The 14,934-nt window shown below is 32.1% G+C and overlaps 3 protein-coding genes across 4 annotated transcripts in view; 1 reads left to right on the top strand and 2 right to left on the bottom strand.

The window, feature by feature from the left end:
- LOC146537457 (netrin-1-like) overlaps positions 1–5,674 on the top strand; it is a 133,650-nt gene extending 127,976 nt beyond the window's left edge. For both annotated transcript variants that reach the window (XM_085188897.1, XM_085188896.1), the window contains exons 5-7: positions 415–486; positions 988–1,168; positions 2,703–5,674. In XM_085188897.1, the coding sequence (XP_085045023.1) occupies positions 415–486; positions 988–1,159 (244 nt within the window). In that variant the 3' untranslated portion in view covers positions 1,160–1,168; positions 2,703–5,674. The remainder of the gene's footprint in view (positions 1–414; positions 487–987; positions 1,169–2,702) is intronic.
- Positions 5,675–9,103: 3,429 nt separating this feature from the next.
- LOC146537458 (uncharacterized) lies at positions 9,104–11,630 on the bottom strand. Its single transcript, XM_085188078.1, has 2 exons — positions 10,704–11,630; positions 9,104–10,372 (listed from the first exon to the last, which is right to left on the bottom strand). The coding sequence occupies exons 1-2, from the start codon at positions 11,562–11,564 to the stop codon at positions 10,211–10,213; spliced, it is 1,023 nt and encodes a 340-aa protein (XP_085044204.1). The 5' UTR covers positions 11,565–11,630; the 3' UTR covers positions 9,104–10,210.
- Positions 11,631–11,944: 314 nt separating this feature from the next.
- LOC146537459 (uncharacterized) lies at positions 11,945–14,466 on the bottom strand. The gene is made up of 2 exons (XM_085188203.1): positions 13,615–14,466; positions 11,945–13,224 (listed from the first exon to the last, which is right to left on the bottom strand). Exons 1-2 carry the CDS (start codon positions 14,422–14,424, stop codon positions 12,814–12,816), a joined length of 1,221 nt encoding a protein of 406 aa, XP_085044329.1. The 5' UTR covers positions 14,425–14,466; the 3' UTR covers positions 11,945–12,813.
- Positions 14,467–14,934: the final 468 nt, after the last annotated feature.

Here is a 14,934-nt window from a genome sequence, read left to right on the forward strand (position 1 = left end):
ACAACAAATTCACAAACATCAAACAGCACAAATAATTAAAATAATAATTAACTAACAATGATATGGCCGGGGTCCCTAAACAGATTTTACATTTATTTTGTATCTTAAAAATATAAAATCAATCCTAAAAAATAAGAAGTGTTTATTGAAACTATGTAAAAGTAGATTTATTCTAAAGAAATATTTATTTGCTTAAACAATATCCAGGATCAGACATAATTATATATATTCCGTTGAATCCTTGGAAAGTATACGGCAGCACTAAGAGTTGTAGAATTTATGGGCTTAATTGTCCCACAGGAAAAAAAGGGTTAACATTTATATTTGGCAATATTTTTTACAAGCTTCATTTATACATAAAAATATTAATTTTAAATTTCTCGTTTATAATCTTACTTATAATGTATATAACAGCGGAACAGTGCGGACGGTGCCGCGCCGGCGCACGAACTCTCAATCTCAACAAGTTCTGCAGCCGAGATTACGGTGAGTTATCTTTTTTTACTAACTTTATAGATTTCCTTAAATCTCTCTGCGCTTTATTATATGTTATTTCTCTTTTTTATCTTTATATAATGAAAACATACACTTCAATATACTTCTTCCATTCCCAATTTTCATCTCATATATCTGAGCTAAAATGGTTACATATAGCCCAAGCCTGAAACAGGTGAAAACTGAACATCTCTGGAAGAGGTCTTTACTTGAGGGGAGTAACTTCCTAAAACAAGATATTTTTTTTATTTCAAATAAATCTCATATATCTGTGTATATTTTCTTAAAATTTTCTTAAACTAGAAACGCCATCATATTTCACACGTCGAACTTAGCTCAACTAAAATCTTCCCTTTCTTCTTTTTCTCCATTGATTTTCCTTCACAATTCATTCCCATATTTAGTCCTATTAAAATTACAAAACATATATATATATTTTAGTATTCACTATATTTTTTACCTCCTAAATACTAATTTCTACCAATTCCACAGTCATAATGGGTCGAGTGGTAGGCCGCGAGGCGGGCGGCGCGGACGGGTGGGTGCGTCTCGCGCTGAGCGTGCAGGCGGTGTACAAGAGGGCTCCGCGCAGCCGGCTCAGGCGCGGCGCGGTAGCTCTGTACGTGCGCGCCGCGGACCTCGCATGCAAATGTCCCAAGATTAAGATTAATAAGTAAGTATTTGTATATAAGAGTGCACTGTAACGTGACAGTTGTGGGTTCAATCCACACTTATTAATATTTTTATTTCTTCGCTCTGGCATCAAGGCAAATACTCGGCGATGAGTTAAAAAAATGGTAAAAAGTGGGGAACAGAGTATCTTAACACTATGATTCCTCTGCCTATCCTGCTGTGTGTTGGATATAGCGTAAAGCTGATTTATTTTGATCTGATTTGACTTATTTATTTGTATATGCTACTAAGATGTGTATGACTGGAAGCTCGGGAAATTATTTCCATTTTCTTGCTCTCGTAACAAGACAAAACAAGTTGAGTTCCGCTTCTTAATACACACTGAGATGTGCGATTGGGAGGAAAATTTAGATCATTATATCTTAACACCAGGTTCATTCTGCCTACCATGCTTTATGTGGGGAACAGCGTGAAGCTAAAAAAAAATTCACTTCTAGCTTCACTCTTGTGATTATAGCGAAACGATCAACGACAACGACATATTGTAATAGGCCTATAAATAGCCAGCCTATTTATCAAAATAGGCCACCTATCCATCAATAAATATTTTTTCAATTAAAATTTATAATGTATTTACTTTAGAAATGAGATTTTGATAAAATTTTTGTTGGTTTTTTTAATGTAGTAGAAAATCTCTAATTCAGCAAATACTTATACCTACTCAACATGCAAATATCTGTGAACAGACCCAGGAAACGAAAACAAACGATTCATTCCCCTAGGGGGTATTGAACCCATAACCGTCGCGTTTACAAACGTTGTGCTGCTACGACACGACGGCTATATAAAAGCTACAAAATCAAGGAACAACTTAAAAACTAAGACCACAAATCTGAAATCCTTTAAGTAGTCTAGTCTTAACCGAACAACTTAAGAAGCTAAAAGCCTCGAATCATAATTTCTATTCAACACATGCTGCGTGGAATGAGAAAAAGATGTGAAAATCTTAGAAACAGGATTTTCTACTTGCAAGAATGCTAGGCTTGCACTTTAAGTTTTAAACGTGTGGCTGTAGTAACTTTAAATAACATTAAAATGGCTCTTTCTAATTGATGTTATAATAAATTGTAAAGTTATTTATGTCTACACATTTTCCACATATTGTAAAGGCTGTATTTTAATAGGGATAAGTTATTGCTTATATTTTTTTTAATTTCACGCTGTATCGTGAATATAGCAGGGTAGACAGAAGGAACCTAGCGGCGCTACACTCCATCCTTCAGCTTCCATCCTATTTTTGAGGCTTTATGTGCTCACCTGCGGAATTCAACGCCGAATTTTATCTTTCTACCAAACCTATGTTTATGAATAAAAAAAAATCATTCTCTTGAGTAGAAATCGAGCCCACAATCGTTGCGTTTACAGTCAGACATTGTATAAGTTACGCAATGAAAGATCTCGATGAGAGAGAGATGCATGTCAAACACAAATAAACCAATTAATCTTATTTGAACTTTGCGATGCCTAAATATATCGATACCTATTAATTTATCTATCATTTTCTGCCTCTGCAGGTCCTATCTAATCCTAGGTGTGGAAAAAGAAGGTGCAACATCTGGTTTGCCGGGACTTACGGTTGGAGACAGAACATTGCTGCTCGAGTGGCGAGACGACTGGCACAGACGCATACGCCGCCTCCAACGACGCGCCATCAACTGTCATTAATAGTCATTAATAGCAAAGACCACATGATATTCAGCCTAATAAAGACCTAACCGTGAAGGCCTATTCAAATTTTGTAAGGTATTCCGTCTTTACTCCGTGCATATTGAAAGAATACTGCCATTAATAATTTAAATAGATTTGACCTAGTCGCGTTTAAGAATATATTATACCGTTGCTAATTTGGATTTCAACAAGTGACACTTCTTTAAGTGTTGGATAATAAATGTTTATTATAACTAACGATTGATTAATTGGTTGATGATTTCTAACAGGCATATAATATTATTGTGACTTAATTTCTTCCTTCCTAGGATTTCGTTATTATAGCGTACTGTTGACAATAAAATTTTAAAAAAATATTCAAACTTTAATTAAAATTTCATTGCCACCAGTACCACCTACTTGGTTTATAAGATTATTTATTTAATTATCTAGATGCTAGGACTAACTAAAGTTCGTTCCATTTTATGCATTTTTGTATAATTGTTATTTTATAATGAAAATGCGTATGTTGAAATTGTTTTTAAGTACTGGCAACACTTTGTATCATATGTCAAATCTCCCTTTTGACGTATGATATATTTATTGTACAATATAGATTTAGGTAATTTTTGAGATGATTCATCTAAAGAAAGTATAGTCATAATGTTCGTACCTCATTTATTAAGAAAACTTATAGGTAAGAGTTAAAAATCTAATAATTTATAACAGTTTTGTCTGTCATTATTCGCATTCATTTTAACGACAATTCTTGCCAAAGTGTTTGTTTCGAAGTTTTCGACCGAGCTCTCGACTCGACTAGAGGTAGTTTTTTTACGTAACATTTTTGTCATCGCCTCAGTAAAGGTATGTACAGTATTATTAGCTTTACTAAAACAAAATTTTAAAATTAAGGCTTTTTTATTTTAAAATGTACTTTTGGTGCCATCTAGTGTTTAAATTAATTACAATTTGACTGAACAACCAACTACTGCCATTTCTCTGGAATTGAAAATATTTTTCATAAAATAAATTTTACGAGTTCAAAATTAACAATCATGAAAAATGAGTAGGCTACTGACTGTGACTAAGTGCGTTCCAAATTTCCAATTTAACGTATTACTTTTTAAAATTACTTATCTACTATCTTTTGTATATGTACACTGTATTTTATCTATATAAACGTAACCCCCGTAAAAAATAATTAGTAAATATACACATACTAGCTTTCACCTAATATGTGTAGCTTTCACCTGCCACCATGGGGGCGACCCCATAGTCATTGTCACATAACACATTCTAAGTACCAGAGGTAACTTACCCCAGATACAGTCACTTACATGGAAACAATAAACATGATTTAAATAACCTATAGCTTTCCTCATTAAATGGATTCCAATACAAAAAGATCATTTAATTCTAACCAGTAGTATATGAGATGAGGGCGCCCAACCAAACAAACAACATAATTTCTGGAAACCTATTCAAAGCCTCAAATAATATCGTTTATATACCTACGAACAAATATCGTATTTGTTTTAAGCCCACGGCATATACCGTATATTAGACCAGGTGTATTATAGTATTCGACCTGCGGCGATACCAACAATGGTTGATTGTGAATCGTGGGATGATTTGTTCTATTGTAACTAACTGTACCTGACCGTACGTACGGACGTAATGACGGATCAATTGAACATGATTATATGAGTATACTTGAACACGATATTGTTTCTTTGTTGAATGTAGGTAGAAAGTTGCGAAACTTATAAGGTTGAGGTGTTTTAAGGACCTGGCTGAGGTGGGTCATGACGGGTTTTGAATTCTGATACCTTTAAAAGATATCTATTGCAAATAGTTTTCCAAATAGTTTATTATAAGATACAAAAATTCATAAGTTTTTGATAGTCACATTTCCGGAAAGAAAAGAGTGTTTTGACACCCGGTTTTCTATGCCTACCCTGCTACACGGTACAGAGTGTGAAGCTGGTAAACTATTCTTCAATGGCACCAAAAGTACATTTTTCAATAATATATTATAATAAAAATAATCGTTTAGATAACGTATTTAAAACGACTTAGATATCGCTTGATTGTATTGCAGATTGTAAAAAGTGTACTTAGTTTGTAGAATGATATTAACCTATTCTAGTTATGCATATCTTTAGTAATCTCAATAGTTTTACGCGTCAGGTAACAATTTAATGTATGTATGAATCCCAAAATTTTGTTTCTACGCGAGCAAAAGATATATAATATAGTTGAATAAGTGTATAGATATAGATCCGTTTGTATGTAAAGTTGCATAGAATCGTCACTGTGGTTTCAAATACATTTTTCAAACGGACATAAATCAAAGTTCAATAGAAATAGAATTTAAAGAATCACCTGCAGTTTAAGTAAAATAAAACTGTCAACTGTCATTTGTCATTGTGACAGATCATTTTTTAAAACATACGTCATCTGTTATTAAGTTTTTATGCTAAGCAATGACATATTAGAACTGTTTTTCTTTTTTCTTACATCTATTAATTTTCGTATCAAAATTAAACTTTATTTTTTTGTAACGCACAATCGAAGCCTACAACTCTTCAGCCGATTATTTGTACTTTTAGGCAGTTTTTAGGCTATACTTTTAATAAGGATTGTCAATTGATAAGGCATGTGAGATTGAACGTTTATTGAAACCATAGACAAATCTTGAGGAAAATTAATTTGTCTATGATTTTAAAAATCGTTCAGTATGTATTGGCGACTTGTGTTTTATGGTACCCTGCTCCTGTGATGTAATAAATGTTATTGGTTATATTTATTTAAAATAAAAGTACATTAATAAACGGAATATTTGTATTATTTAAACAAACTTTCTATTTATTTTCGGAATATATTTTTTTAATTTACATTTGTTAAAGAACAAAAAATATCCATAAGGCTAACGATTTTAATAACAGCTTTTCCTTATTTATTATAGTTGAGCTGGACTACTATAGTTCAACAGGTGTACTAGTCTTGAAATATTTTGTGCCCTATCTAAATAGCTATACAACAAAGTGCTTGTTTTTGAATAGCAAATATATAAGTTTGTATAAAGTTTTTATTTTCATAATATTCGATACCTGTAACCATTTAACACGTACAAACGAGCCCTTGCAAGATAATAAAACACTGTCGGCCAGCTCTATGATTTCCCAAAGGAGCTTCCCCTATATATCCACTTAATATATTTGATGGGTGTTTTTGAATTATTGACACAAAACTAGGGGGTTGCAGTTTGAAAGAAACTGTTTTATTTCTTTTTATATTTGCTCATATCCTGTATACGGTACTGAATACAGGAAAAACCTAATGTTAAAACTCTCCACTCACTTTTCACCCAGTGCGTATTAGATGGTGGACCCAATTGCATACTTTATCTCTTCAAACACGTAAAATTCTGGTTGAGACATTAAAACCCCAATTTTTTTATAAAATATTTATGAGCATTTCCGCAATATTTATAATAGCAGAGCTTACTGAAAGCTCAGAAGTACGTAACAAGCTGAGCCACATTCCAGGATCCAAATCTTCCCGCAAACTACTAGAGTCGCTTGATCAACGATTAAATAAGGCAGCTTACTAACCTACCGTCACTAAGTTAGACTGGCGTGATGAAATATTAACTTTTTGTATAGAAATATATAATTTACGACTTTATTAATTTGAGCAAATCATTAATAGCGTCGTGGCCTATTATTATATATATGACACAAGAAAAGGTTTTTGTGTTGTGGTTTTTAGTTCCACTCGGGGAAAAAATATGTTATATTCTCATTTGCTCATTCTGGTAACGAGGCAAATCGCGGCGTTAAGCTGCACCTCTCAACACGTAATGTCTCTAGAATTTGAAGTAAAGTGGCATGGAAGTGTCTTAATGGAAATGGAAAATGTTAAAATCTAGTCGAAACGTGGCGAACAGATTATGTTGATACTATGTTATCTTTTCCTACTTAGATAAAAAATAAAGCTTGAAGCTGGAAAAAAAACAGGTAAGAAAACAAATGTGTCGCAAGACTGAAACGAGCCTAAGTCAAACCCGAAGTTCATTATAAAGTGGGAACACAATAGCCTGTAATAAGTTTCTCTATTGAAACACAAGGTGTACGCACATTAATAACGTATTGTATAGAAATGACATAAATACTGCTCAATCATTTACAATACCCATACATAAGTCGCTGTTTAACCAGTACATATATTGAAAATTTGGTTTTAAAATAGGAAATAAATTATATAGCTTAAAATAAAATTTACAAACACGCTTTATATAGTGTAATATTACTAGTAACCTCTGAAGAGTAGCCTATTCAGGTCTTGGCTTCATCATCAGACTCGAAGATATCATATTCTTATTTGTTATATTGTCATCTAAGCTGCGTATAATTGTCAAGTTTCACAATTACGCTAGTGTATCAAATTTAGATCCTTTTTGGTTTTTTAACTTCACGCTGTATCCCGCACATAGTAGGGTAGGTAGAGAGACCCTGGGAACCTAATGTTAACACACTCCATTCCCATTAGGGCTCGCTCGTCCCATCACAATGCGCACACGCACGCTTTGCCTCTAAACCAGAAAGAGAAAATGAAAATATTAAATATTTAATTTCCTCCAGTGGGAATCGAACCTACAACTTGTCGCGTTAACCGTCGCACGCTTGTTTGCCTCAATTTTCATTTTATCGAGATATGGAATTCTAAAAAGAGGAAATAAAGAGCACAAAGTATTTTAAGGCGGAAAATTCAAGCACTGTGCCAGGAAATCAAATAATAACCTATTACTACGCAATAATGTATACAATAAGAATTGTAACCAAATGTTTAACATACTAGTATTTGATTTGCAATACGTTCTTTTCCTTTTCTCCGATAACTATGTTTACATAAGAAACAATAATTTCTATTGTTTCAATAAGAAATAAGTATAACAAAATTATTTCAAGAAATAATTTCCTTTAAGTATAGTTATTAAAAGGTTTGTTTTGAAAACTCAGTGTTGCGAGTACAAAATGAGAATAATGACCAAATCACCATCCATCGTGCTATTAAGACTATCGTAGTGCAATAAGACACAATATAAGTATATAAGTGTCTCAATAGGAACGAAGTGTTTTAGCACTAGATTACTTGGGTCCCTCTGCCTACACTGTTACGCACCAAAAAAAAAGAAAAAAGATAATGTCAATCTGACTATAAACATGATGGTTGTGGGTCTTATCCCCATTTTGGAAAGTGAATTATTTCCATTTCCACGCTCTGACAAAATAAACCGCGGCGTTGAATTCTGGTATTCAACTTATTGAACTCGAATTCAAGGGGGAATACGGAGAATTGAGTGTCTTAACACTAAATTCTCTCTGTATCATGATTATTATATTAACTACAACTGCAGGAAAAAATATAAGATATTTATGTTTGTTTTCACCGTGGAATTTCTTATATAGCCTTATCTAAATACTAAATATTTGTCTGACAAATATAAGTGTTGTAAGGCATAGTAAATAATACTGCATCTTCAAATGTTTATTACATTTTTAAAAAAGATAATAAAAAGGCTTTCCTCTAAAAATATATTTTATTTATATAGCGACTGGGATTTTACAAATTTAGAAATAATAATTAAAATGAAGGGTACTTTTAGGTAGGTTAGTTCTAGGTGGTTTTAATTAACAGAAGTCTATATTAACTTAATGTACGTTTTCGATAACTCTTTTTTTTCTGCTTAAATTGAGAAAATTCGAATTCCAGTGATTTATATTTTTTAGATAAATTATCTTTTCTCCGCTCTGGTAGTCAAAGCGCGGCGTTGAGTTCCACTTAAAGCGCAAATGTCGAAATTTGGATGGAAAGTGAAGAGATCGTCGTGGCTTAGGGATACAAGTGTGCAACAGGTTGGTTATATTCCTGTCAACCTGCAAAGGGTTGTGAATTGTCAAAAATACAAAACGAACATATGGTTTATATATTCATTTTGCTTATTTGAAGTTTTAAGAAATAATTAAAATGGAACGCCAGATTTAAAGAACCATACCATACCATAATTAAAATGATTCCTATTAGCAAAAAGTATTTAATTATGCTACAAAATAAACAGCACTGATAAGTTATATTAAACTTTACTCAAATATTTATATTTACTTTGTATCTACTATAAATAAAACACATAAACAATACTGATATTATATTTTATTGTTTGCCAAAAAATTATACTGTAAATAGAATTAATATCACTGAAAAATACATATTTTAAAAACATTATCTATGTGCATTTTTTATTTACGCATTTTTTTAAGCAATTAAGACTTATAATGCAAACTTTTGAATTAAATTGATTGCAAAAAAGCAATTTCCTTTCAGGTCGATTAAATATTGAAGCCAGTCATAATGCAGGGACACAAGGGTGTGACTGTAATGTGGCAGTTGTGGGTTCGATGCCCACTTGAGGGAATGATTTATTAATATTTTCATTTCTTCGCTCTGGCATCAAGGTAAAAGCCCGGCGTTAAGTTCCACCACTCAACACGCGACGCCTCGAAAAATTCGGCGGAACGTGGGTGAAAGGAGTGTATTAACACTAGGTTTCCTCTGCTTATCCTGCTGTATGCAGATACAGCGTGAAGCTGAACGGTGAAATGAAGCCTCTTTGAAATACATGCTTCTCGCAGGTCAACCGATACTAAAACATGCCTTCGCAATAATTTATATATATAAAAGGACTTTTCCTCACTGACTGAGGTAAGACGCGCGCACAGCCGTAACCGCTGTGCGTAGAAACGTGAAATTTGGACAGATGTTTACTTTCATAATCTGGACATCCACTAAGAAGGGATTTTGAAAAATTTTAACCCTAAAGGGGTGAAATAAGGGTTGAAAGTTTGTATGGAAAAATTTTAAAACGCCACCGATTATTATAAAATTTGAAATTTAGACTCTTAAAAATATTTCATTGAACACATGTTTCGTGGTTTATTAGAATTCATCCCTAAATAAGCAAGCGAAGCTGCGCGCGTCCGCTAATTCTTAATACAAATAAACTCCCTGGATTTGAAATTGAAACTACAACTATCGCTTTAAGTCAGATTATTATATTTATATTTTACAAGTATCCCCATTGAACAAAATCTTCGACAACGCCACGCAGTCTTTTGTTTACATCTTCATTAAAATTAGTTGGTATTTCTGATAATTTCAGTACTGTCAAGTCTAAACCACTTTCAGGCGCGAACAAAAACACTGAGATGTACACGACTACCATAAAGCCATAATCTAACCACTCATAGTAAATTTGATCGAAATATTGTCTAGGAAATACATTTTCTACGTCGATGTCAAAATATTTGAGATATTATGTAAGGGTCTCAAAATAAAGATCTTTCAGGTTATTTAGATGTTGCCTTCTAAATTCTTGGTCTGTGCTTGTGAAGATGAAGTATAGGAAATCTCGTATTGGACATCCATAGTCGATTAGCTGATAGTCGACTACTGCTACTCCTGCTGGACTGCCATCCTACATTAAAAGAATTAAAAAAATATTGTTTTACATAGGAACTTAGTGTTAAGTTTGTATTAAATTAAGTCACTCCGTTCCCCATTTTCGCGATTTGCCTCTTTACCATAGCGAGAAAAAGAAAATTTTAAATATCTCACTGCCCCGAGTGGGCATCGAACCCATAACTGTCGTGTTTATAGTCCCACGTTTGTAACTCTGCGCCATGATGGCCTCATGTTTTATCCATATCAGTAAAATTGAATTTTTTTTTTGATGCTATCCTCTTTACATCCCCGTCTCAATTTACAGATAATAATATATAAACTTAACTAATTATCCAAATACTCACTTCCTCTCTCACTAAAACATTGTTCATCCTATAATCCATATGAGATAGAGCACACTTCACGGACGTTTGGTCCCTGTTGAGTCTAGGATACTTTTCTAGAATAACCGGTAAGCTATCCTCAACTTTACGTTTAATTTCGCCTTCGAAGAGATTGGCAATGTATGTGCATGAGTTCTTCATCAATCCTTTCCAATCATCATCGTAATTGAAGGCGTGCTCTAAAGTTTTTATTTTCTTCTCGAAATATTCAGGCATTTTTTGTTCTATCACAAAGGAAAGTCCGTGGAATTTAGCCATTTCTATGACACTCAGTTCTGCATATTTTAATGGTATACTTTTCATTCTGTCATACGTTTTAAATCCTTTTTTAACTAAATTCTCAAGTATAATAGCGTTGTCGTCAGTTTCGTCATACGACTTCGGCATTCTGAACCTCTCGCTCATAGGCACGTTGGCTTGATCTTGTAAAAATGTAAAAATTTTCGATAATTTACTATACATAAACTCCTCATTGTAATAAGCTTCATTTATAGAAAAGAATTGTACATTTTCTAATACAATTTTCTGTTTAACAAATAGTTTATTTTCTTTCTCACACTTAGCTGTTTCTCCTTTTATGTTTATTTCGTATAATTCAGCCAGAAGATTTCCTCCACCTGTGTTTAAGTCTTTAACTTCAATGTTATATAGAATATAGTCTTCACTTCTTATAATTTTTTTCAATGAATTCTGTAATTGTGGTGATAGATCTTGGAATCCTTTAGACGAGTTGCTTGAGTCACACGAACAACAATTGATAGCAGACTGCATTTTGACTGTCAGGTAGATACAAATTAATGCACTGAATTCAGTAATTAGCATTCCGTTTTATACTAAATGAATTATTGTAAAGGCTCGTTTATAAAAAAATAAATATATTTGTTGTTCTTTATATATATCTCTCAATCTCTTGTATGTGGCTTTAAATATATTGTATTCTTTTACTAAAATATAAAATAATAAATATAACATAAAATATGAATGTCATAATACTGGGTAGGCAGAGCCTACCCTGTTACACAGGTGAAGCTATATAGTGTATGGCGGCGTCAATTATTATTGTTATTTTATTTAAACAAATCAAAACCAAATTCAAGAATTCAAAACATATAAACATTTTCTTTAACATTGGATATAATTTCATAATTACAAAGAAAATATCTTATGACTAAATCTTTACCAATGTAAATTTAACTCAAATTCTGCAATTCAAACATAATAGTCGAATAAGATTGTTTACTCACAAATATCAGTTATATCTTTATTTTATTTGCCTGTTTGTTTAATTGCTATAAAACGTTATAAAATATTATTTATGTAACTAAATATAAAAGTAAAATATCAGATGTATTTTACTTTGTTTGTTGGTTCATAATATTTGTTTTGATAACGGCGTCTATATAAAGGCTTACAGTTCGCGAGGAGAAAATTTCCATGAATTTTACTTTATCTCTATCTATACTTATAATAAAATCGTAACCGATCGGCGTTGCAAACACCACAGGAAGGAAGAGATTTAAGAAAAAAATATTTTGGGCAACTTTATTAATTTAGTGGAACACAAAACAATTATTTTTATAAATTTTGTCTGTTTGTCTGTGCGTTTGCTATCGCTAATCTCGGAATCGGCTTAACCGATTTAAATGCGGTTTTCAGTATTGGATTCTAGCAAGCTTCTTCTTCTTCTTTATTACAATCAGTTCATGTACATCAAAAAGTAATATCAATTTAAAGTATTTAGTTCGACAAATTTAAAGCCCGTATTTATGAAACCCCTCTCAACTTTGAGATAGACCTTGGGGGTGATCTTGACATGCTGTTTTCCGAACTCATGGCTTCTTTTTTAATAGATCAAAGCTAACGAAATAAAAAAGAAACAATGAAGTAAACTCCCTGATTGAAACCACAATTATGAATACTTTAAATCAAATATTTTTTGACTGCAGTGATTTTTAATCTAAATAGATGTATACAGATCATTTCTTTTTGATTATAAATTAACATACACGTTGAACAAGAAATAAATAAAATAATATATATAATAAAAAGTACTTATTATTATATTTATATTTTACAAATATCCCCAATGAATAAAATCTTCAACAACCTCACGCAGTCTTTTGTTGACGTCTTCATTAAAATCAGTTGGTATTTCTGATAATTTCAGCACCGTCAAGTCTAAGCCACTTTCAGGCGCGAACAAAAACACTGAGCAATAAACGACTACCATAAAGCCATAATCTAACCATTCGTAGTAAATTTTATCAAAATACTGTCTAGGAAATACATTTTCTACGTCGATGTCAAAATATTTCAGATATTGTGTAAGGGTCTCAAAATAAAGATCTTTCAGGTTATTCAGATGTTGCCTTCTAAGTTCTTGGTCGGTGCTCGTGAAGATGAAGTATAAGAAATCTCGTATTGGACATCCATAGTCAATTAGTTGGAAGTCGACTACTACAACTTCTGCAGGTCTGCCATCCTATATTAAAAGAAATAACATTTTTATATTTTATATTTTTTTATACCTATATGGTAGTTTTTCCTGAGCCGGTTCCAACTTTATTACCATTAAGAATAACTGTTCAATAAAATTTTGATAGAACGAAACGAAAAAAAAAAGTTATAGAAAAGTGTTTGCAATTACTACTAATTTTTATTTTCAACTTCCCGCTGTATCCGCTTATAATAAGGTAGGCAAAAAGATTCTTCTGCTAAGACACTCCACTTTCCGCTTTTTGTCCAAATTCAAGAAAATTATTTATTCTTCCGAGTGGGAATCAGACTATTACGCATTTACGTACGTACTGCGACATGGTAGCCTCAATATACAGATAATATAAAATAATTAAGTGGTTATTCAAATACTCACTTCCTCTCTCACTAAAACATTGTTCATCCTATAATCCATATGAGAAAGAGCACACTTAACAGACGTTTGGTCCCTGTTGAGTCTAGGATACTTTTCTATAATAACCGGTAAGCTATCCTCAACTTTACGTTTAATTTCACCTTCGAAGAGATTGGCAATGTATGTGCAGGAATTCTTCATCAATCCTTTCCAATCATCATCATAATTGAAGGCGTGCTCTAAAGTTTTTATTTTTTTCTCAAAGTATTCAGGCATTTTTTGTTCTATCACAAAGGAAAGTCCGTGGAATTTAGCCATTTCTATGACACTCAGTTCTGCATATTTTAATGGTATACTTTTCATTCTGTCATATGTTTTAAATCCTTTTTTAACTAAATTCTCAAGTATAATAGCGTTGTCGTCAGTTTCGTCATACGACTTCGGCATTCTAAACCTCTCGCTCATAGGAACGTTGGCTTGATCTTGTAAAAATGTAAAAATTTTCGACAATTTACTATACATAAATTCTTCTTTGTAATAAGCTTCGTTTATAGAAAGGAATTGTAGATTTTCTAATACAATTTTCTGTTTGACAAATATATTGTTTTCTTTCTCACACTTAGCTGTTTCTCCTTTTATATCTATTTCGTACAATTCAGCCAGAAAGTTTCCTCCTCCTGTGTTTAAATCTTTGACTTCAACGTTACATAGAATATAGCCTTCACTTCTTATAATTTTTTTAAGTGAATTCTGTAACAGAGGTGAAAGATCTTGGAATCCTTTAGACGAGTCGCTTGTGTCGCACGAACAACAATTGATAGCAGACTGCATTTTGATTATCAGTTAGATACAAATCAATGCACTGAGTTTAGTAATTAATATTCCGTTTTATACTAAATGAAATATTGTAAAGACTCGTTTACAATGTTATAATATTTTCTCTTTCCCTCCTTTTATTTCAATTATTTTAATCTCTCCGGTGTGGCTTTGAACATACTACATTTTTTTGTTATTTACATGTTTCAATATAACATATTGAAACATGTAAATAACAAAAAATATAATAATATTTTCCAAAAAAAAAATACGATAATATTTTCCAAATATATCACGTAATATATATAACATAATATATGAATAACCATGAGAAGAAACCATGAGGCTATAGAATGTGTAGCGACAGCCATGATTGCTGCTTTCTTAAAGCGAATTAAAATAAATTTAATTATCCAAAAACATATTTAAACATTTTCCTTTGTGATAAAATTTCACAATTACAAGGAAAGAAAAATTTTATGACTACATCTTTACCAATGTAAATTTAACTGAAATTCTGCAATT

This window comes from Heliconius melpomene, chromosome 7 (assembly GCF_056956725.1).
Source record: "Heliconius melpomene rosina isolate 202511_hmr_F chromosome 7, ASM5695672v1, whole genome shotgun sequence".
Classification (NCBI taxonomy): Eukaryota; Metazoa; Arthropoda; class Insecta; order Lepidoptera; family Nymphalidae; genus Heliconius; species Heliconius melpomene.

Bases quoted from the DNA above. Each gene is read 5' to 3' on its own strand.
- LOC146537458 (XM_085188078.1), bottom strand. From the start codon at position 11,564: ATGCTAATTACTGAATTCAGTGCATTAATTTGTATCTACCTGACAGTC. The intron at 10,373-10,703 runs GTGAGTATTTGG...CTTTTAATGTAG, and splicing joins ATGTTTTAGTGAGAGAGGAA to GATGGCAGTCCAGCAGGAGT.
- LOC146537459 (XM_085188203.1), bottom strand. From the start codon at position 14,424: ATGCAGTCTGCTATCAATTGTTGTTCGTGCGACACAAGCGACTCGTCT. The intron at 13,225-13,614 runs GTGAGTATTTGA...CTTTTAATATAG, and splicing joins ATGTTTTAGTGAGAGAGGAA to GATGGCAGACCTGCAGAAGT.